This window comes from Protopterus annectens, chromosome 6.part0 (genome assembly GCF_019279795.1).
Source record: "Protopterus annectens isolate FY-2018-M chromosome 6.part0, PAN1.0, whole genome shotgun sequence".
In the NCBI taxonomy this organism is placed as follows: domain Eukaryota; kingdom Metazoa; phylum Chordata; order Ceratodontiformes; family Protopteridae; genus Protopterus; species Protopterus annectens.
The window spans coordinates 1,403,491,267-1,403,511,329 of NC_056737.1; the positions used below are offsets into that span (position 1 = coordinate 1,403,491,267).

At 42.8% G+C, this 20,063-nt stretch overlaps 1 protein-coding gene across 4 annotated transcripts in view; it reads left to right on the plus strand.

Moving 5' to 3' along the window:
- Positions 1 to 20,063, plus strand: part of RAB3GAP1 (RAB3 GTPase activating protein catalytic subunit 1) — a 2,239,542-nt gene that overhangs the window by 1,584,269 nt on the left and 635,210 nt on the right. For all 4 annotated transcript variants that reach the window (XM_044074944.1, XM_044074945.1, XM_044074942.1 and 1 more), the window contains one exon: positions 8,744 to 8,798. In XM_044074944.1, the coding sequence (XP_043930879.1) occupies positions 8,744 to 8,798 (55 nt within the window). The remainder of the gene's footprint in view (positions 1 to 8,743; positions 8,799 to 20,063) is intronic.

The following is a 20,063-nucleotide window of genomic DNA, read 5'->3' on the forward strand; positions in this document are numbered from 1 at the left end:
AAATGTATAGTTATCCTCTTTGGGAAAAAACATGTACCCATGAATTACCACATAGGTGGCAGTACACTAAACACAGAAAGTGTGATAAGGGACTTGGGGACACAGGTGGACAGTGGTCTCACTTTCAGTAACCACATCGCCACAACAGTCAGGAAATCCTTCTATGTGGCACACCTCATCACTAAGGGCTTTTCATCCAGGTAAAAGGAGATCATTGTCCCACTGTACTCATCCCTCATTAGACCCATTAATAGAGTACAACGTCCCATTTGGTATGTACCTCTCAAGACATCTGCAACAACTGGAAAGGCCACAGAAATACCTCACTAAAAGAATCACAGGTCTAAAGAAGATTCCCTATGCTGACCACCTTAAAAAACTCCAGCTATACTCTGTCGCATATTGTCTACTCCGAGGCGATCTCTGCTTAACATACAAGGCCATGTCAAACCCAGAGCTGTTGGACATGCTACACTTAAAGAAATCCCAATCCCTCAGAGCCACACACTCCAGGGATCTAAACCTTGTCATCACAATAAACAAAACATGCTGGAGGGATAGGTTCCTGACCCAGAGACTCCCCAGACTCTGGAATATATTGCCCATACATGTCAAGCAGAGCGCCTCTTTGGCCCTCTTCAAAAGGAACCTTGATGACTGGATGGAAGAAAGGAAGTTCACCCCAGGGATCACGTCAGTTGCCCTGCTAGACAAGGGGCCCAGGGAACTAAATAGTGTGGGAAAAAATAGCCAGGGAATTGTTATGGCTAGGCTTGTATAGGCCCTAGGGCCAATAGCCTACTACCAACCAATGAACCTATAAGTCCTTGGCTGAACCTGTATTTCACAAAACCCCTATTACCATGAACATTAATAATACTACGTACATTGCATAACATTGTTATTTTCTATTTTCAGTATTACTCCAGATTCCCACCCCCCAGTCCACAGTCTTTCATCGTATATTTTTGTAGTGTCCATTACCTCTTTACATGTAGTTAATAAATGTTATTTTGCTTCAACCATTCTAAACTGGATTATTATTCTTTTTTTGTCTGTAAAAAGCTTGCACCACATATTCTAACCATGGATAAATATTTTTCTTTTGTTCATATTTACCCAAAAACATTTTCAATGGCCTGTCCAGTCTCAAATATCAAGTCACAAAAAGTCTCTTTATTAATTAAAATAAATACTTGTACCTCTTTCGCTTTGACACCCAGAGATGCTATGATAAAGTCCCAAACCTCATATCTGTCCAAACTTTCTTCTTTTTTACTGCTCACACATACTGTATACTTCTGTTTTGTTTCTTTTATGTGTTTGTTCTTCTTTGTTCCTTCTCCAACAGTTTCTGCATAAGGTTTTGTCTCTGGAACTTTTTCTGTCACAGTCTCTTCTTCTATTTTTCCATGATGTCACTCCATGAAATTGCTGCACCATTTTCTGGCTCACTTTGGTTTACCATTTCTTCCAAATAATCATCCCACAACCCCCCAGACTGGAGCGTTGTAATTATGCATTTTTCAGAGGTGACTCTCTCTCCTTCAAGCAATCTCCTCTGAAAGGTTTCCTTTGAACCCATCTCTGTTTCAGCTGCATTCTGCTTTTCCTCCAGTATCACTGTTTTTTTGCATCTTCAGAAAAAAAAACTTCTGGTAGCAATTCTACCATTTCAGTTACATTTTCAACAACTTTCACTCCATTTTCAGCAACAGCTGAATCAGCCATGTTTTCTCCCTGTTCCTCCTGGCTGCCTCTGTACCTGGACAGGAAACAGAAAATCAGGATGTGTAACACAAACCCTCCCCCCAACTACCAAGAGTAGAGGAGTTCCCCAGTGCCCTGGCTAAATTTTCCCTGGTAATATAAATGCTGCCTTGGGTACTAGTCTAGTTTACTAATCAAGTCAAAGAAGGATAAATAAATGCAAGTTGTGCGTATACACTTTTGATACATGTACATGTAACTCCAAGATCACAGTACCTCAGAATAAGGGGAATACTTTGAGGTATCATAATGTTGTATTTATTTCCCTAATTACACATTTAGTCTTGCTTTACCTAGGATCATCATGCCATGACTGACAACTTCATAAGGTGCTCAAATGTTTTATATTTTTACAGCATACATTTTTCTGTCCTGCATTCATATAAAGTTGACAGACTGTAAATACGTTTTACTTCTGATTCACATTTACAGTAAATGTTATTAGTGTACTACTGCAATACAGTACACAACTTAAAACATTTATATTCACTGAATGTGAACTTTTCAAAGTATTTGAAATATGCAGACTAAAAGCATATTTTTTTCTGCCCGTACAACTGATTTTGATTTTTCAAGCATTTGAAATGTTGCAGTAGGTACTGTGAACTGTAAATTGGCACTCAAATTGAAACTAATAAGGTCTTGCAGATTTTCGTCTTTAAAGTCTTAACACAGTTTCTAACTGCATGTCCAAATGTCACAAAAATGTCACTAGACAGTATGCGAAGCAAAAGCCTCACTGGTGACATAGAGGGATAAAGTTCTGACTGCAGCCCAGGTGACCTGAGTTAAGCAACTTAGACAAGAAGGATAGGTGTGCCTGTCCTGGGGAAGAGGGGGACACCATTAAGTGTCTGCGTAGTGGAGGAGAAAGCTCATTGAAAAGATGCCAAGCTGGGGTAGGCAGGAGGACACCGGTAGGTAAGGCCACCTTATGGACGCAGGACAGGACACACACTCAGGCTACTCAGCATTGTTTGCCCAGCCTAACACTGGTGTTAGCATTTAAGAGAGGGGCTTAGGGCTAGGGAAACAAAATTGGCTGGCTAGGATGCTGGCTGCACTCCCAGATCCTACCTCACTTCTCAGATGAGTGTAAAATCTAGGAACCCCTCCCCCCTTCTCAATAAGCCTAGACCTTGGATCTGAAGGAATGCATGACTCTATACAGCAACAGGAGAGTGGCTTGACAGTTATGGGGTGCCAACTGATCAGAAAAGAGAAACTAATTTATATGAAGCTTATCAACAAGGCTTGCAACTTGGTTGGGGAGGGGAGAGCAGTAATGAGACATGTGAGTACAAATTTAAAAATCCTGGCTACACCCCTGCCAAGAAGGGGCCACCAGTTTTCTTGTAGGCCTCTTATGCAAAACCACTTTCAAAAGCATTTTGATATGCATTGAAAGTGGAGGATCCATAGGCAGACATGCTGAAATAGCTGGTAAGTGAACCTTGACAGAAGAGTAAGAAAGGCCATAAGATAGTAACTCACACAAGTACTGTAAAACCAGGGAGCAGCTAGCTTTGAATGGGTACTGGTTATGTTGTTGATACCAACTAGAAAATCTTCTCCATTTTCTAATGTATGATTTTTTTAGTAGCAGGTTTTCTTGCCTCCATTAGTACATGCTGCACATCTTTAGTAAAGAGGTGCCCAAAAGAAATCCTATCACCCAGGTAGTCAGTTGAAGTTGATTGATGTCTCGGTAGATGTAATACCCTTGTTCTTGTTTGAGTAGATCCAGTCAGTAAGGAAGCTTGTGGTAATTACCCCTGGACATTTCAAAAAGAAAGAAGAACTATGGTTGTCTGGGCCAGAAAGGACTCACCACAAGGATCTTGGGGGATTCCTTCTTAATTTGCAGAAGTACCTTGGATATTAGTGGAAAGGATGAAAAGGACATCAATATTCCTGTCCAAGGAAAACAGAAGGCGTCTATCTTCCAGGCTGTCCTGAAACTAAGCAGTCCAAGATGTCTGTGATGACCGACTGCTTTGGAACATGGAGGGAAAAGGGAGACCTGGATTTAGGGATAGCTCCCGCTTTTTTTTTTTTTTTATCTCTGTTGAATTATCACCTGTGGCATAGGCAAACTTACATTTATATAAAAGTACTCAAACCACATTAACAAGTTTACATTTACAAAAATTTTACATCCCATATATTGCATATGTCATAATAATCTAAACAACATTACATAAGCAAATTCAGTTCATGCCTTCTCTTGAACCTCATTCCACCTCCAAAATATTTTTCTGCATGGATTGTTCTCACAAGTTTCATTTTTTATATGTAATTTGCTCCTATCCTTTTCTAAAGATCCCACCACTCCCTGTTGTTTTATCCCAGTTACAGTATTCACTACTTCGTGTAGTTGGTTTAGATTTTTATTTCCATTTTCTAGTAACTGTATTTTTGGCAGCCACCAGAATTAAACTTAAGTAGGCCTTACTATGTCTAGGCAATTCACATCCTGTATCCCAGCTAAAAAATAATTTCCTTGGCTGCACTCATTTGCTCACCTAGTATTGCTGACAGAGTACTCTTCAAGGAATTTTTAAAGTCTGCCAACTCATTACACCCCCAAAACATATATTTCCAATTACCCCTTTCTCCTCCATCATACAGGAAAAATTCTTTGGAGTATGCTTGGGATATAGAAGTAACTGTGCAAAAAATTCCAGGCAAAAATCCTAAATCTTTTAGATCGTGTTGCATATTTGGGGAGCCATACATATCCTTCCATTGTTTCTTTGTGAATTGCATATCTAATCTCTCTTCCCATTTTTTTTCTGACCTCTTCTGATTGATTCCTGTAGTTGTCATGCAATATTTTAAATGCCCTAGCAATTGTAACTTTTTAACAGCAGCTTCTGTTCTAGATGTAATCAAAACCTCAACCAGTCCAGGCCTTTCATTTAAGATTCTCTTACCCCTTTCTCTTTTTCTATACTCCAATATCAATCCCTGATAGGGAAGGCAATCACTATCAGGAAGTCCAAATATCTTCTTGGCCTCTTCCCATATTACTACCTTTCTCCTCCCTACTTATTTGTTCCTAATACCTTGTTTCCTTTGTCAGCTCCCTCCAGTAAATTCCAGCTCCCTGTTGTCTGTTCTCTGTACCCCAAATTGCAATCATCCCTATTGGCAGAATCTTCCTTCTACATTCTCATGTTGGCTTAGTTCTTAGTATACTTTCTATTATTTTTTGAATATAGTAGTCTGCATGACTACTGCTGTTCTCCTAAAGGATCTCCTTCCAAAATCCCATTCCTTCCTTATTTCTTGAATTAACCACCTGCTTCATCATCCTCCCTTTTCACTTTAAATTGTAGCTTTCTACTTGTGTTATGTGTAAGAGCCTTAACTGTGTAGCTGTAAAATATCCTTTCAAATCAGGTAGTCATAAACCACCTTGTTCTATTGGGGGGATCAGCTTATCCCACTTGACTCTAGCCCTCTTCACTTCCCAAATAAAATCCTTCAACTCTTTATTAATTACTTTCTACAACTTCTGTGTATTATAAAAATATGCTTGACCTGTGTATAAAATTAAGGGAAGTAAAAACATTTTTACTGCTTGTGTTGATTCTAGCCCTCTTCAATTCCCAAATAAAATCCTTCAACTCTATTAATTACTATCTACAACTAATGTGTTTGATAAAAATATGCTTGACCTGTGTATAAAATGAAAGGAACTAAAAACATTTTTACTGCTTGTGTCTTGCTATCCATACCCACAGGCAAAAGATTTCAGTTTCTCAGTTTTTGTATTATCTTTTGTTTAGTCTCTTCCCACATATCCTTATCTGCCACACCAGAGTCATTTTTAATCCATACTCCTAAATACTTCATTTTGCCATGTTCCCATAAATATGTATGTTCCTGAACATTTGTTTTAACTTCATTAATTCTTCTTCTTCTTCTTCTTTCGGCTTTTCCAGGTTAGGGGTCGCCACAGCAGATCACCTGTCCGCTCATGATTGGCAGTGGAGTTTTACAGTGTCGAGTTGCCAGCCCGGCACCCAACCTTCCACAGAAGGCACACACACGCACACACTCACACCTAGGGCCAATTTAGAGTGTCCAGTCCACCTACTGCATGTCTTTGGGATGTGGGAGGAAACCGGAGCACCTGGAGGAAACCCACGAGACCACAGGGAGGAAATGCAGACTCCACACAGAAGGCACCCCAGCCGAGAATCGAACCGGAGAACCTCTTGCTGTGAGGCAGCAATGCTAACCACTGCACCACCGTGGCCGCCCTTTAACTTCATTAATTGTATATTCCGAAAATACCTGGAGCAGTCTTAGAACGCTCCATAACACTGAGATGTGCTTTTTTGGTTATATCAGGTACAAAATAACATTGTTTGCAAATAAGGCCAACTTTTCTTCAACACCATACCAATTATATCTTTGAATTTCTGAGTCCCTTATTTTTTTGTCAATGGTTCTAAAGATAAAGAAAATAAAAGGGAAAGAGGACAACCCTGCCTGGTTCCTCAGTTCAGATGAAACTGATCAGAGAGCAACCCTCCCACTTTGATTTTTGCCTCTGATTCCTCATATATCCTGCTAACTAACCTTATTATTGTATCAAAAAATGCAAATGCTGCCTTAGCCCTACTCATAAAATTCCAGCTTACTCTTTTGAATGCTTTCTCTGCATCAAGACCCACCAATAACAGCATAATTTTCTTGCATTCTGCTTTCCTTTGGAGCATATCTCCTTACCCCGTAGACTGTTGCTCTCACACAGCTGTCAGAGAGTTGCATATGCTGACCATTGTGAGTCGACAAAACACAGGTCAAACATCCAGATTTTCGATTTATACTGGGACACCTGTATGTGTATATATATATATATATATATATATATATATATATACGTATGTATGTATATATATATATATATATATATATATATATGTATATGCACACATATAGTATACATGTGTATATCATTTTTTATATATATATATATATATATATATAGGTGGGCAGTTGCTGTGGTGCAGCAGTTAGCATTGTCGCCTCACAGCAAGAGGTTCTTTGGTTCCTTCTGTCCGGAGTCTGTATGTCCTCCCTGTGGTCCCATGGGTTTCCTCCATGTGCTTCGGTTTCCTCCCACATTCTAAAGACATGCAGTAGGTGGATTGGACATTCCAGTTTGGCCGGGGGTGTGAGTGAGTGGTACGGACGAACTGCCGCTGAAGGGCTAGCTACCCGGTGGTATAAACCTTGGCTCGAGATGATTGTCACTGTTGAAATGACACCCCAACCCCATGTAAAAAAATGGGAAAAAGGGTTTGAGGATGGATGAATGGATATAATACACACACACACACACACACATACGTATGCATACACATATATGTATGTATGTATGTATATACATGTAAATAGAAAATGTGTGGGTGACATAGGGTCCCCCCCTCCACATTAGTAGATACGTGGGCTTGCAAAAATCTTTGGAAAGTATAACTTTGAATTTTATAATTCTCTGTTGTGTGTGAGTTTCACTTAATCTTTTGAAGTTCTAGGTCTTGCAGTTCTGTTAGGAAATCAGCTACAACACTTTGTTAGTGGGCAAGTTGGTTGGGTGAGCAAGGATGAACTGGAAAAGTATGAGGGAATATAAGTTACAGAAGTAAAGCATAGGTGGCATTCAAAAATGATTCAAGACTGATTTAAAAACCATTGCTGCACGTAAAGATAGTGGGAGCCTAAAATGTTTTACAAGAAACAGGAACACAAGTCAAAAGAGATTTTAAGATTTTGAAACATTTGGAAGAAAAAGAATGCAGTGTTAGTGATAGGTGGCAATGGAAAGGTTAGCAAAGTGATCAAGGGTTTCTGGGACATTTGGAAGGAAGGAATGCAGTGGTACCAATAGAATTCAGTCTACAGTCGAATGGTGGGATGCCTTAGGCTGAAAACAGGTCAGCAGTAATTCCATAGACATAGCTTTAACAGTCAGTTATGTCTGGAAAAACATGAATCTTTTTCCATCAACAACTGTCAGCTGTATTGTAGACTCACATTTGTTAATGAGTTGCCTTTACAGATTAAACTGCATCATGAGGCCACACGTCATTATTCTGAATGTAAATCTTTACCTACTCTAAAACGTCTCTCAAAAATACATTTTTCATTTGTGAGACTTTCATACTACAGTTCCAAATGTGGGAAGCTTTAGCCATTCCTTTTATCATCATCCCTGAGTTTACTTGGACACAGCCCAAGGTGAAAGCACCATATTTCTGTTGTGTGCCCCCAAAAAGTCATGCTAGCACTTTGCAGAATCCATTATTCCCCCCATACTCCAGTAAATATTGATTTAATGAATGTAACCATGTTTGCTAACTTGAGTATTCTGTGTGAAGTGTAATCTTAGCATGAATTCTGCATTCTGCTGTGTATTAGTCTGTCTGATTCAGGTATATATATATATATATATATATATATATATATATATATATATATATATAGATATATAGATATATATATATAGATATATATATATATAGATATATATATATAGATGTATATATATATAGATATATATATAGATATATATATATATATATATATATATATATATATATAGATATATATAGATATATATATAGATATATATGGTTGAAAAAGTGAGAAAGCATTGGGTATTGTCCCATGTTAGTTAAGGTTTAAAATTATGGGCTTCATTCCATTCCATCGTTGTCACTTTGTGGTTTATTTAATTGACTAGAAACATGCTTGTAACCATCCTCCTTGTGATTGAAACTTGACAGTGAACAATGATTTAGTCAAGGTTCGTCATGTAATAGGGGATGTCATTGGAGTGTTTTGTAAAGGATTATGCAGAAAATGTATTTACAGTCAGTTTGTACTAATTTCAATGAAAATCAAGCTAAACTATATTAATACATTGTTAGTAAGTATGGAAATTTGTCTTTTACAGACTAGAGAGCGGCTCTCCCAATTTAAAGTGTTGTTTGCTGCATCAGAAACTTCAGGTAATTAAACAAAATATTAGTATTTGTAAAATCTTTGTGATTTGATATTTTGTATACTTTGCTGCTTGATAATTTTTAAGATGTTTCTTGTTTGCTTTTTCAGGTCCACCTTTCTACACACACACACACACACACACACACACACACACACACACACACACACACACACACACACACACACACACTTGGAAGTCTTCCAACATATATAATGAATATACATGGATACCTTTTCTAGCTTGGGGGTATTATAAAACCCTTTAGCATTTATATATATGTAGTTAACTCTTCTTAGTTGCTTTCCTGTCATCAGATAATGTTGTTTAATCTTTTGTATAAACACCATCCAGTAAGTATTTTCCTGATTTGATGAAAACTCCAGAATGATGGGTGCTTTCTCCTGTCACTCCATTTTTATAGCTGCATGTTCAAGCTTAACACAGCTAAAGGGTAATTCTTTTTATAGAGTTTCTAGCTTCCTACAACTTGACCAACAAATACAATGCAATGGTGATTTATATCTATCATTTGCAACTTTTTTTTTTTTTTTTTGCTTTGCCGTGATGGATTAGACAGAAAGACAAGATGGAAGATTTGCTTACTACAGAGGCAGAATTATCTTTGTAATCTGTACATTTTAAAAACAGGCTAAGTCTTTCATTTCACTTTTTGAGTCATTAACTGGTTGTTGAGGAACCTCATTCCCCCTACCCAGTCCAAAGAGATGGTAATCTTCATATGCAGATAAATATTTGAAATGAAAGGAATGATGTTAGACCTGATGAAAGACTGTCTCAGTAATGCTGTGTTTTGAAGCCCCAATGGGATGAGTGCAAAGCCTTTAAGAAAAGCAGACCACTAGGAAAAAAAAAAAAAGATTTCAAAACAAGGCATTAATCTCTGTTCTCAAACAAAGCAGATCAGGTAGTTAATAGAGTGCCAGGATGACATGGAAGGGCAGGACAAGTTGCAACAGTGTCATTCTAGGTTGGTCTGCCTGATACAAAATAAGTTTATGATTGTTTGGAATTAATTGAATTTGAAGAGCTGCATTTTGAGATCATATTCCTTTGGGTAGTGGTACATGGTAGAGTGGGCGTACCAAACCATTAGGGATTATGCCCCTTTCTAGGCAAAGGTGCAAAGTAATCATCCTTAAGCTGTGGCGTACCAGGGAAGAATGATATTATTTCCAGCACTAAAGAACTCAAAACCTTATAATGGCAGGGTACAATTACAAGTGAAACACAGAGCCTTCTGCCTTCTTGTACAGTAGAAAGATGCTGCTTAATGCAGGTGTTAAGTCTGTTATCCAATACGCTTATTTTGCTGCTCATTAGGAAAAACACACTTCTTATTGTAAGACAGAAAATATATCCCCATGATATCCAGTTGCCTTTGTACAAGTAAAGAAGTCCAATTGCAGAAAACAAACTAAGGCAAAGCTCCAGGTTTTTCAGCAGTTTAATAAAAGAACAAACACAAGCGCTTTCACAATGATGCGTCTCCAGGTGTATGAATACAATCTAAGTAACACCATTCTTATACCATTTAAATCCAGTCACATGATTAACCATTCGGACTCTTAAAGGTAAAAACTACATCAAAAACATAGCATCCCTTTCATCTATGTAATGGCCTTTTTCTGAGTATAGGTCTTAAGGGTACATGGTCATTAAGACCACGTCCCTTATCTGCTCTCAATCTCACAATCCATTCTGCCTCCCGTTCTTCAGTTCTTCATCTAATGTCACCTCCTCTTGGATTCTCTAGGGATTTCCCCAGAAGTACAAATTTAAATGAATGCTGTTCTGTAGTTTAACATGTTTTGCTAGTGCATTAAATGTACTCTTTTTTCCTAATGTGGTACAAATGCTCTTTCACCCTGTCCTTAAGCTGTCTGTCCATTTTGACGGCATAGAATTTATTACATACTTGGCACACAGCAAGGTACACTACATGCAAACTGTCACATGTTGCACTGGGCCTGATATTAAACAATTCCCCTGTATCCGGATGTCTAAAAACGAACATATCTTTTGCCATGTATATGCACACCTAACATTTCCCACAAGGTCTAGTCCCTATATTGTCTGTAGATGTTACAGAGTCTCTTGGGTTACAAAGCCTTCTCTTTAAACTTTTTTTATTCTTAAATGAGAATTGTGGTTTCAAATGTATGTACCTACTCATTTGTGTATCAGTTGTCAATACACTCCAATGCTTATTAATAATTTCCATGTATTGTCTTATGTTCCTAGAATAACTAAGACATATGTTAAGTTTATTAGATGGATGTCTGTTTCTTACAACAGGGGTTGGATTCTCATCTACATCTGAAAAGTAAGGCTTTTTTTCAAACCCAACTAGTGATATAAGAGTTGATGCCAAGTTTAGTGAGTCTGTCAATAATTCCTGAGTGTGGAATGGTATCAAAGGCCTTGGCCAGATCAAGATAGACTGTATGAACTGACTTGCCCTCATCCACAGCTCTGGTGACTGACTCAAAGAAGTCAACCAGGTTGAGCAGGCATGATCTACACTTCACAAAACCCAATTGCTTGGGATCCAGAGTTTGGAAATTCCCTGTATCCATTAGGTCTATGATGATGCGCTCCATAGCCTTACATATTAAACTCGGCAGGCTAATGGGGCGATAATTCCCAGAGTCTGTAGTCGCTCCCCCTTTGTGGAGAGGGATGACTGTAGCAGTGCACCATTCTCTATGTGCAAAGCCTGAGATGAGGCTGTGATTGAACAGGGCACACAGGTGTTGTGCCAATTTACATTGTAGTTCATGTAGAACACATCCAGGAATATCGTCGGGTCCCATAGAAGCTGTATTCTTGGCCTTGGACAATGCAACTTTAACCTGTGTTGCAGTAATGCTGGGCGCCTGTCATTTTTCCTGTATTGTGATTGGCCCTTTGGGGGGGGTGAGAGGGGTAAAGTTGGCACTGAATCTGTCAGCCACTATGTTGGCAATATATGTTGGCTCAGTATAGGAGATACCATTGTGTAGTAACTCGCAGCAAATCTGGCTATTGCCGTGGAGATTCTTGATATAACTGTAGAAGGCTTTGTGGTCATGTTTAGTGTCTGCTGCAATTCTGCCTTAAATAACTAGCTTTAGAGGTTTTGATGTGGGATCTCAACTTTTTGTTGAGGCTGATAAGGGAGTTTTTCCAGTCTTGGGACTTCATTTGATCACTTCTGCAGTAGCCTTAACTGTATGGGTTGAATCCTGCCAAAGATTCAACAGCTGGCGAACTTCTAAAGCTTTCAGGGTGCCTTCCACACACACACACACAGATAGTCCTAGAGAGCTGAACTAAATTTATTTTATTTATTTATTTTATTTATTTATTTAAATAAAATTCAGGTTTGGTCAGGAGCCCTTCAGAGTTTTCCTGTTGCTGAAGAGACCGCTCCTTTGTGGGCTTTTGAGGATCATAAACATACCTCTCAAATGTCCAGATTTTCGCAGAATGTTCAGAATTTTAACTCATATTTTTGGTCTTTTCCTCATAAAATTTGTGGTTTTCTGGATTTTTCTAGCAAATCAGTGAGGATTGAATTCAATAAATAATGACAGGCATTTGAGTTTGTCTTCATATCATTCAGAAAATGCATGGTAACACAAGCCCTTTTATTGTGCACACTTTCTAAGTTTCTGAGAGCAATATTTAAAATGTGTCACTATTTTAGGGGCTTTGCTCCCCCCCCCCATTATTTTTTTGGCTCTGTCCAGATTTTTTTGTGCTAGGAGGTTGGGAAGTATGGCAGGTCAGCTAATGCATTTCCATTGCTGAACAGATAAGCTCCTTTTGTGGTAGGAAACTTCCTGTTCACTTTTTGTGAAAGAAAAATTACTTTTTCTGTGAAACTTAAATTAGGATTTTTTTTAACTGAATCTCATATAACTTGTGTTCATGGATCGTTACTTTTTTACTTTTGTGGTAAAAAGATGTTAAATTGCTTTGTGGAGAAACTAGTGCTGTTTGGAGGCTGGAGTAAGTGTTGAGTGTTTTTACTGTGTTTTAATGTGGAAGAAGTTGCTTTTTTACTACTTGCCTGTTTTAAAGAATATTGCTACATGTTTTCCCTGGGAATGAGGCACCTTATATGGCTTTACCATGGAGTAGCCTACCAGTTCCTCTTCCAGCCACAAAAACAGAAAGATTATTAAGCAGCCTTTGCCACCACTGCGGGGTGATGAAGTACTTCTGCTGCAGGTGGGTTACTCTGCTGTAACCACACCTTTTTCCTCAGACCATTCATCTTTTTCCTTGAGTTCTGCTTTGTAATTCCTACAGCCACAATGTACCAGTGATTAGACACATCCTCTGTGGATTTTGGGGTGCCCTTGGTAGGCAAGGGAGAGCCACTCTTGTCAGTGCTGGGAGAAGAGGCAGGGAGTGCCACTCTGCTGAGGCAGAAAGCTGTCCCTATCCCTAGGTAGTCTTTTGCTGCACGATAGTGGGTCTGTTTCTTCAGATTTCCCTGTCAAAAAGAAACAAAACATAAACACAGGTCTTTCCCTGTCTCAGTTACTCTGATCAGGAGTAATTTATTGTTCTTAGCACAGGGTTTAGTGCATGCTCTTTACCCTTCCTGTATGGTTGTTTCTGGTAAGAGAAAAGGGATTTGTCATTTTCTAGAGAGAAATTCAAGACTTTGAACCTCCAAATGATTGTGAAAGCACAGACTGTGTAATCACCACAGATTTCTGATTCAGATTCTGAAGAGATTGTGGCTTTGGCCAGTCATCGTAGATTATTCTTATTTCTCTGAAAATATTTCTTGAATAAATCATTTGTTTCAGGGAAAACGATGATTCTCAGTCCCTCAGGAATTATTGTTTTTTTTGTTGCAACTGAAATTTCCAAGACCTACTCCTATTCCTCCTCTTCTGTCTGCCTTGGAGGATGTTTTTGTCACAGCCTGCAGATCTGAAGTAGGGACTTCATTTGTCAGCAACCTGTGGGTCTTGGATCCGATATCGGATCCGAGCTGGCAACTTGTTTCAAGCTAATGGATCCGAGCTCCTAGCTCCTCCCCTCACCCATAATCCCCTGTCAACCCTCCATGACCCCAGATCTAGTTTGCCGCGCTTGTGGATAGCTGGATTCCTTTGAGCTCGACTAGTAATTGTCAGTTAAGTGTGTTTTTTCTGTCAACTTTCTTCTTTTTTTGCAAAAATATAAAGTGTGTAAGTGTTAGGTTCCCTGTAGTGTAAAAATATTTTTCTTTTAATTAGTTTTTTCCCTCCCTTCGCTGGTTGTTAGTGAGTGTGTGTGTGTGTTGTGTTTTGGGGCCTGTGTGTTTAACACTACCTTTTCTTTTAAGTATGGCTGAGGCCCCAAAAGCCATTTTTTCTAAATGTACCAAGTGTGGCCATAAGCTCTCCCCGGCTGATGGCCACACTCAGTGCATTCGGTGCCTGGGGTTGAACATCTCACCTGAGGCTCTGCCATTTGTGCAGCGTTCAACCCTAGGGCACTGAAAGAGCGGAGGTCGAAGCTGGTCTTGGCGGGACTTTTACCCCCGAACTCCGCCGCTCCTGTGGCTCTACCACAGGCTGTGGTTGCTGCCATTCCTGCCCCCCTTTCTTCGGCTGGGACTCAAACTCCCACAAAAGCGCCGGAGGATAGGGAGGCCAGGAGGGAGAAATGGAGGGAGAAGCACCACAAGCGGCGGGCCGAGACCTCCGCTTCGGCCCTGCCAGCTAAGCGGGCTTCTCCCTCCACTGCTTCTAGGTCTCCTCCTCCTCAGCTCCGATCCCCTTGTTTCTCCCCAGGGCCCGAGGAGGAGGAGGCCCGATCTCCATCGAGGTCATCGAGGCGGCATTCCAGGCCTACCTTGGTGACCTCTTCAAGATCGACGTTCAGTATGTCCGATGCAGACTTGGACCGGATGATGCGAAGGTTCATCCAGGCCCAGCTGCAGATGGAAGTGCTCTTGCCTCCCCCCCCCCCTTCGGGGGGAAGCTCGACATCTTTTTTCCATCCTATTGCTCCTTCTCCAACCCGCTATCTGGGCTCGGAGCATTCGGAGCCGAGCAGCATTGGAGCCGGGGGGTGGGTCGGCGCCGACAGTACTTGGTACTTTGGATCCGACCCTGCCCTCGAGCCTGTTGGATCCGACCTCTCGTAGCCGTGGCCCGAGCTTTGGATCCGAGGGATTCAGTGTGCCTTCGGCTCCGTCCAGGTCAGAGCGCACTGGTCCTTTGGATCCGATGGTCTCAGCGCCGGTTCCGATCCCTTCATCGGATGGGAGTGGGAGCCGACTCTCGGAGCCCAGAGAGAGTGGTTCCCCCTTGGCCTTCGATGTAGTGGAGAGGGCTCTGTTGAGAGCATCCGGACCCCCGGCCCTTGTCTCGGCTCCACCCTGCACTCCCTCTCTGCTGGGCCAGGGTTCCATCACCCGGCCAAAGGGACAGCCTACTTCAATGTCCCAGATGGTTCCATTGGAACAGGATGTTGCTGGCGAGGCCTCCTTGGACAGCCCCCCTGAGGAAGTGCCCTGCAAACATAAGTGCAAGAAGAGGCACGTGGACTCCCCTGAGTCCTTAACTGAGGACACGGACTTGGATGAAGGGGAAGGCTCCCCAAGATCACCCCCTGAGGATGTCTCCTTTGGAGACATCATGGAGATGCTGAGGATCAGAGGTGGGTGGTCTGCCCCCAAGTCTTCCTCCGATGAGTCCGTGTTTCTGGAGGCATTCAAAGCAGGCCCGTCTACCTCTTGGATGTCCCCTCCGGCCGACCCCTTGGTGGACCTTATTACCACCAGGGCGTGGAAGGATCCAGACACCGTGGAGCCAATACCCAAATGCCCGGACAGAATACAAAGCCCCCCCCCTCAGACTGGTCGCACTGGAGCAAGGGTCCCCCCGTAGATGCCATGTTGACGGCGGCAGCCACGAAGAGGGAACTAGCTCAGGAGAGCCCCTCAGTCCATCCACCGAGCAAGGAGTCCCGCTCGATGGACCGCTTAGGGAAGCAAGTTTTTAGTTCAGCGACTTTCTCGGTAAGGTCTCTGAACTATATGGCACATGTCATCAGGATGCAGCGGGATCTTATCAAAGAATACGCTGCCTCCCCCCCCCCCGAGTCCATGTCGGCAGAGGACAAACAGTTGTACTCCACCCGAATGGCCACTCAGAGATCCATTGCAAATACCTCTATGCAGCTATTGTCCCACGCCACCGAGGGAGCCACTAGGGCTAGCGGAGCAGGCCTAGTCATGAGACGTCAGGCCTGGCTCCGTCATTGTGACTTTGCGGAGCCCTTTAAAGCGTCTTTTGCGAACGCCCCTTTCGATGGTTCTGCCCTATTTGGCAAAACGGTTCGCGAGACACTTGTCCAGAGCGAGAAGGACGGGAAGACGTTGTCTGCCATCGGAGACCGCTTCTCTGCACTCCAGCGGTCCTTTTCAAAGAACCAAATGGGTCAGAAGAAGATGTGGTTCCGGAAATCGCAACATTCCCAACCCGCTCCGGACAACCAGTCCTTCCGAGGCAGAGGAGGACAGGGAGGACGCCGCCCCAGGGGCAGGGGGGCTCCGAGAAACTTTGGGTCCAGAGAACCTTTCTCTGAACGGCCCACGCAGCAGCCCTGAAGGGTTGCCCGACTGCTCGACTCTGGAGGCAGTCGGGGGGGCGCTTCTCGGAGCACCTAGCGGCATGGGAGTCCATCACGACAGACCGCTGGGTGCTTCGAATTATATCCAGAGGGTAGAAAATACCATTACTTCATGTCCCCAAATCCAAGAACCTCCCCGATGTACCACCCGATCAGAGGGAGGCCGCAGCCGCAGAAATTCAGCAGCTGCTAAGAAAAAGAGCCATCCAGCCCGTCCCCCAAGACCAGCTTGGATTAGGGTTCTACTCCAGGTTCTTTTTGGTGCCAAAAAAGACGGGGGACTTGAGACCGATTCTAGACCTTTCCCGCTTGAACCTGTCAGTAACCAAGGAAAAATTCTGAATGGTCGCACTTCAATCTATTCTCCCCCTTCTAAGGGAGAACGATTGGATGTGCTCTATAGACCTCAAGGATGCGTACTACCACATTCTAATAGACAGATGATCCAGGAGGTTCCTCCGCTTCCGGCTGGGAGCCAGTCACTACCACTTCAGGGTCCTTCCCTTTGGCCTCACCACAGCCCCCAGGGTGTTCACCAAGGTATTAGCATTGATTGCGGCCCACCTGAGACTCCAGGGAATACAGGTCTTTCTGTACCTGGACGACTGGCTCCTGACCGCCCCAACAAGGCATCTACTTTGCTCAGCCAGAGATTTCTTTCTCCACCTAGCCCCACAGTTAGGCATCACTATCAATGCCGACAAATCCCTTCTGGCCCTGACACAAGCCATAGAATTCATAGGAGCCAGAATAGACACCAGAGAGCTACGAGCCTTTCTAACGTCCGAGAGACTTCGAAATTTGCAACTCCATGTGCGGGCTATCCTCCAATCAGAGACCCCACCAGTGGAATTGGTCCTGTGGGCACTGGGCTCCATGGCGGCAGCGATAACGCTCCTTCCATACGCCCGTCTGAACATGCGGGTACTGCAATGGACCCTTCTAGTGCAATGGTCCTTTCTGTCTTTTCCTCTTCACCACCCCATTGCTATCAGCAAGGCTTGCAGGAGGGCTATTTTATGGTGGCTCCATGCTTCGGACCTCCATACAGGCCGACCCTTCTGCACCTCTCCCCCTCTTGCCATGGTGACCACGGACGCCTCCCGCCTCGGGTGGGGGGGGGCATTATTCAGGCAGGATGGTCCAAGGCACGTGGAACGATACAGAGAGCTCCCTGCATATCAACGTTCTGGAGATGAGAGCGGTGCTGTACGCATTGCAAGCACTTCAGAATCTCCTTCCCATAGGAACGATTGCAATTCAGTCGGACAACATGTTGGTTGTCTGGTACATCAACAAACAGGGGGGAACCAGATCTTACCCTGTATGCCGCGAAGCCATGAGAGTGTGGGAATGGGCGATCTCCACCAACCGCTTTCTGATTGCAATGCACATTCCGGGGCGGACCAACATCCTAGCGGACAAACTCAGTCGCACCCTTCTTACCCCGTACGAGTGGTCTCTCAACCTACTAGTAGCGAAGCAGATATTCGCAATATGGGGGCAGCCCTGCTGCGATCTTTTTGCCTCTCCCTCAAACACCAAATGTGGCAATTTCTTCGCTCTGATTCCCCCTCCAGGGGAAACTCCAAGAGATGCTCTGGTGCATGCTTGGCCACCCGGTCTACTTTATGCTTATCCTCCTCTACCCCTGATGCTGCAACTCTTACAAAAAGCCTCGCGGTTGGGGAGCAGGATGATTCTCATTGCCCCATTCTGGCCACGGCAAATTTGGTTCCCTTACCTGTGGTCTCACCTAGTGAATCCTCCTTGGATTCTGGATCCCAGTCCGGATCTAATCTCCCATCCGTCGGACTTGCCAACCCCAAATCTGGACAATCTGAAGCTGACAGCTTGGTTGCTCCAGTTCCACTCCTAGTTAGGACTCCTGGTATCTCTTCACCAGTCAAAGCCATCCTTGTGGCAGCGCATAAGCCCTCCACCAGGAAAGTGTACCGCAGTAAATGGAAACGTTTCTTCATCTGGGCGGAGCATCATAATCTAGATCCCTTTACGGCTCCTCTTCCGTCCATATTAGACTTCCTAACTGAACTTTTTCAGGAAGGCGCTAGTTGCTCAACTGTCAAAGTGCAATTGGCGGCCATCTCACATTACCATGTGGGACATGATACGGGGCTTTTGATGTCGGCCAAGTTGTGTAAAACCTTTCTCAAGGGCACCTTTTTGCTTAGACCCCCTATAAAAGAAGCCGTACCACCATGGGATCTTTCACTAGTTCTTCAAGCCTTGACTGCTCCACCTTTTGTACCCGCTGCTTCAGTAGATCTCAAATTCTTGTCCTGGAAAACAGCATTCCTTGTAGCCATCACTTCTGCGAAAAGAGTTTCGGAGCTTCAAGCTCTTTCTGTGAAGCCTCCTTATTTGATCTTTCACCCGGACAGAGTGTACCTCAGGATCAGTCCCTCTTTTCTTCCCAAAATAGCATCAGAAACCAATATAAATCAATCCATAAATTTACCGGTTTTCTTTCCTAAATATCAGAATAAAGGAGAGTACAAGCTGCACTCATTAGATGTTCATAGGCAGCTATGCTTTTATACTCATAGAACGGCTGGTCATAGACAATCCGACCAGCTGTTCGTTTCCTTTGCCAAATTTAATTTGGGGAAAGCAAAATCAAAAGTATCTATATCACGCTGGATTTCTCAATGTATCCTGTTAGCGTACCAAGCCTCTGGGAGACCCGCACCTGAAGGAGTTCACGCACATTCCACTCGTTCCATCTCTACTTCTGCGGCCTTCAAGTCTAGAGTCCCATTGGATGATATTTGTTCGGCAGCCACTTGGGCCTCATCTCATACCTTTATTAACCACTACAAACTGGACGTGATTTCTAGAGGGAGAGCATCCTTTGGCTCTGCAGTGCTTCGCAATATCCTTCCATGATGGCCACCCAAGGTTCAGGTAGCTGGGGACTCTGTCCCACAGGTTGCTGACAAATGAAGTCCCTACTTCAGATTAAGAAGTTATGTACTCACCATAACGTTCCATTTGAACCAACTCAGTAGGCTGACTTTGAGGTTCTTAACATGGAGTACTGTTCTACTAATTGCTCTGACCTCTGCAAGTAGAGTACCTAAGTTGCAAGCTCTCATGGTGGGTCAGTCTTATCTCATTTTCCAGAAAAATAAGGCTTCTTTAAGAACTAATCTTTCATTTATGCGTGAAGTGGTATCAAAGTTTACCTTAAACCAAGCAATCCCATCTCCCTGTCTTACCAGGACCTAAAAATGAAGGTGAAAGGATACTTCATACCTTGGATGTCCACAGACAACTCTGTACTATCTTGACAGAAAAAAATATCTCAAAACGTGTGATCAGTTGTTTATTTCTTGTGAAGGTAAGAAAAACTGACAACCTGTGTAGAAACAATCATTTCAAAAGGGTTGCCTCATGCCATTAGTTTGTGTTCTTGCTACTGCAAAACAATTTAAAGCAGAGTCAAGGCTCACTCTGCCAGGACATTACCTGCAATGGTGCATTTTTGGAAAGGGTTGGATGCTAGAAGTGTGCGAGAAGTAGCAACTTGAACCTCTGTGCACCCTTTTGCAAAGCACTATAAACTAGACTCCTACTCCTGGAATAGCACTATTTGAGGCTC